The sequence below is a fragment of the Vigna umbellata genome, chromosome 5, assembly GCF_029865625.1.
Source record: "Vigna umbellata cultivar VRB3 chromosome 5, Vumbellata_1.0, whole genome shotgun sequence".
In the NCBI taxonomy this organism is placed as follows: domain Eukaryota; kingdom Viridiplantae; phylum Streptophyta; class Magnoliopsida; order Fabales; family Fabaceae; genus Vigna; species Vigna umbellata.
In genome coordinates, this window is record NC_142169.1 from 35,564,413 (window position 1) to 35,568,256 (window position 3,844).

At 33.3% G+C, this 3,844-nt stretch overlaps 1 protein-coding gene across 1 annotated transcript; it reads left to right on the top strand.

Moving 5' to 3' along the window:
- The first annotated feature begins 1,434 nt into the window (after nucleotides 1-1,434).
- LOC124847622 (putative clathrin assembly protein At4g40080) lies at nucleotides 1,435-3,313 on the top strand. The gene is made up of 2 exons (XM_088091388.1): nucleotides 1,435-2,169; nucleotides 2,715-3,313. The coding sequence occupies exons 1-2, from the start codon at nucleotides 1,667-1,669 to the stop codon at nucleotides 3,232-3,234; spliced, it is 1,023 nt and encodes a 340-aa protein (XP_087947514.1). The 5' UTR covers nucleotides 1,435-1,666; the 3' UTR covers nucleotides 3,235-3,313.
- Nucleotides 3,314-3,844: the final 531 nt, after the last annotated feature.

A 3,844-nucleotide genomic window follows, 5' to 3' on the forward strand; every position in this document is an offset into this window, starting at 1 on the left:
GACACGTGGCATGATTCCCATCTGACACGTAAGAAACAATTAAACGTCCGTTTGTCCAATTTGACGGCAGACCCCTAATTGTTACAATTTTACAAAAATGGGGACCCAATTGAGACGCCGAAAAGAAAAGGGACCTATTTGAGATTCACGCCGAAAATAGGGACCTACCGAGACATTAAACCTTTAAAGTATTATCCATCAATGATCTCCGAAATTTTTTAACAGTTAACTAATCCAAGTTTTGATTCTTTTATTAATTAGTACAGTGACAATGGAGTCGTGTTTAAGTAAAGGTTAAATATGTTTTTGGTCCCCTAACTTTCAGTGAAAATTGAAATTAGTTCCTCTTCAAAACTTTGGCCTAATTTAGTCTCCAAACTTTATTAATGTGTGAATTTAATGTTAACTGAGAAATGTGTTTGAAACATCAAATAAAGTTAACAAAATTTGGTTAAAAGGATTAAATTCACACTTTTAAAGTTTGGGGACTAAATTAGTCCAAAAAAAGACTAATTCCAATTTTGAATGAAAGTTAAGGGACCAAAAATATATTTAACCCCTAAGTAAGAGTATAATATATATTAGGAAACATGCTACCTATACAAATTGAAAAACTAATAGACAATTTTAAATTAAAATATATTAAAAGTCTTACATTCAAAATAAAAAAATAAAGTCAATTTACATATAAATGTAAACCTCGTTTAATTAGTTTTTTTTAAATTAAATTAGACATAAAATGATTTTTTAATATAATATCACAACTATATATTAAAATTTATTTTAACAAAATTTGTATATTGAACATATCATTCCACTTATTATAAAGTTGATTGAACCATCAATTAATCTCACGCACAAACATATATATACCTTAACTTAATGAATGTTGAAAATCGTAATAAATTAAAAATAAAATTAATTTAGAATATAATATAAAACTTTGCTAAACAGTTTTGTGATGTTAAATTAAACTTAAAATTTATTTAACAATAATTTCAATTCATTTTTATATTAACACTGCAACGATCGGAATTTACTAATTGAGTTTGTTAACTTTTTTTTTAGAACTCAAATCTGAATCTGAAAGCTAGCTATGACTAGGTTGGTATGAAAAATGTGTAAACTAACCACTGCGTTACGTCAGCTACGTCATTAAAACATTTCAACCCACGATGTAGACAAATCATTATCCAGAAATTCACGCTAACCTTAGAGTGATCTCAAAATGTTTTGGATAGATAATCTTAAATTGTTAATTTTACTCAACTAGTCACATCTTTTAACTAGTCAATAATTTCTCTACTTTTAGAACATATAAAAAGATGGAGAAGAAACAAAATAAACTGTTATGGTAGGAAATATAAAAAGGGAGATAATTTAATTTTCGATGGAATAAAAATGCCCAAGTGAATTAATTAATGTAATAACTCACATGACAGTCGGAAAAGGAAACTAATAGTCAATAAGTTTCATTATCAACTTGCATCAAAAATGCAATTATAAGGCGCAACACTTGAAAGCTTTTTGTTTAAAATTTCAACGATAATCCATCACTAATTTTAATACATAGTTGTTGGCCTCGAAGAGATTAAGGAGGCGCAGTGTGCTATGTTTTATTGTCGTGTCTCTTAGCGTGTACGCGTGTGTCTCAAACTATATTGGTATGACCAAACTGAAAGAGCTGATTGGGAGGTTGAAGGACAAAGCGTCGCAGGGCAAAGCCGCCATCCTCTACAAACGCGCCACTCTCTCTCTCCTACGCGCCACTAGCCACGATCCCTTCACCCCTCCCACCTCCAGTCACCTCTCCACGTTCCTCATCGCCGGCGATGGATCACGCGTCACGGCCTCCGCCGCCATGGAGCTTCTCATGGACCGCCTACAGAGCACCCAGAGCTCTGCCGTGGCGCTCAAGTGCCTCATCGCCGTCCACTACGTGTTAAAGCGCGGCAGCTTCATCATGAGGGATCAGCTTCCGTACAGCTGCGGCGGCGGCGGCAGGAACTACCTTAACCTCTCCAAATTCCGCGACAGGAGCAGTCCCGTATCCTGGGAACTGTCTTCGTGGGTACGATGGTACGCTAAACACGTGGAACAGCTTCTCTGGGCTTCCAGGATCGTTGGCTTCTTCCTCGGCGTTGAAGCTGAAGAAGACTCAAGTGAAGGGTAACACTTCTCAAACTCAATTTTTATATCCACCAATAAGATTTTTGTTTTTTTTTTATGATTATATTTATATATTTTAAAAAAAGAATATTAGTAATATTTACTCATAAATTTTATCATATTTTTTATTATCAATTAAAATTGATTAAAAATTATAAATTTTGTCATTTTAATTTTTAGTGATTTAAAAGTAAAGTTCATCAAAAATTATATTAAATAAATTTCAACAAATATAAAAAAGTGTGGATCCCATTTCTTTTGAAAAAACAATTTTGATACGATAATTTATACGTATTTTATTTTCTCTAATTTGATGATTCAATTAAATCTTAAACTTAACATATCTATTTAAATGCCATTTTAATTAAAATCATTCATAGAAAAAAAAAATGAAAAATAGTCACACGCGTACCGACTACCAAATAAGTGCAAAGCTCCACTAACAATAAAATAATGAAATGGCATTCACCAAGGTTGAAACCTGGTCTTTGAAATTCAAAGGCGATGATGGTTAGCCACGAAGCTACTCAAAAAATTTGTTACAGGTGGTGGACGAAAGCAGGAGAAGAGAGAGCTTCAGGCCTTAGCAACAGTGAGGTGTTGCGAGAGACGGAGGCTCTGTTGGCAGTTATTGAAGGGATTGGGGGAATACCCGACGCAGCATCCATGGAAGGGAACAAGCTAGTTGGTGAGACGAGGAGTCTGGTAGAAGAGGATGTGGTTGTGGCGCTGAGTGAGGTTTTGCTTAGAGTTAACGAGTTGAGGGAGCGTTTTGGGTGTCTGAGTTTTGGAGAAGTGGTGGAGTTGGTTTACGTGTTGAACAGATTGGAGAAGTGCAAAGAGACGGTGGAAGAGGTGGTGGTGGTGGTGACAGAGAAACAGAGATTATTATGGGATGTAGTGAGAGAAGTAAAGGAGAAGGTTGAGAAGAAGGTGTTTAGAGAAGAAGGGAAAACCATGAGAACACATAGACACAGGGCAACCAAGTCAGAAAGGTTTGATTTTCCAACGCTTTTCATCGATTCTGTTGATTTGGTTCGGTTTCCCTTCGCAAGGTTGTTGTGAATTATTTTGTAAATACAAATCGTCTTATTCATGTTTTACCAACTCAAGATTGAAATAGGAATGGTTTAACATAATGACACTTGCACCTGGCTTCACTCTTCTGAGTCTCCGTCACTAAATTCTGAATTGAAAAACTTAATTTATATATATATATATAGAGAGAGTATGATACTCTGTTTATTTCATAATTTATTTATATATAAAAAAATATAATTTTAAGTGTGTTTTTTAAGAGAGAAGAGGTTATTACAATAATATCTTTAAAAAAATATTTTTTGACACACATAAATATTTTGCATTTTCATTTGATACTATCTTTATTTATTTTTTCTTAAAAAAATATAAAATTTTATATCTTTTGGATTGTTTTATTCTTGTACTCTATATCAAATGAATGTAAAAATGTGTACCGGAAAATTTTTAATATCTTTATTCTTAAAAGTTAGATTCTCTCAACCCTTCTTACTCCTCTTTCTCAAAAATCTGATTTCCTCCTTTGCCTTCTTAAAAGATTCAAAACTCGTAGAAAGAATCAGTGCAACAAGTTATATCATATCTCCGAATTAATTTCATCTTTCGGTAAATTCAAATTATGCTACTCTTAGAGCAA

Bases quoted from the DNA above. Each gene is read 5' to 3' on its own strand.
- LOC124847622 (XM_088091388.1), top strand. From the start codon at position 1,667: ATGACCAAACTGAAAGAGCTGATTGGGAGGTTGAAGGACAAAGCGTCG. The intron at 2,170-2,714 runs GTAACACTTCTC...AATTTGTTACAG, and splicing joins GAAGAAGACTCAAGTGAAGG to GTGGTGGACGAAAGCAGGAG.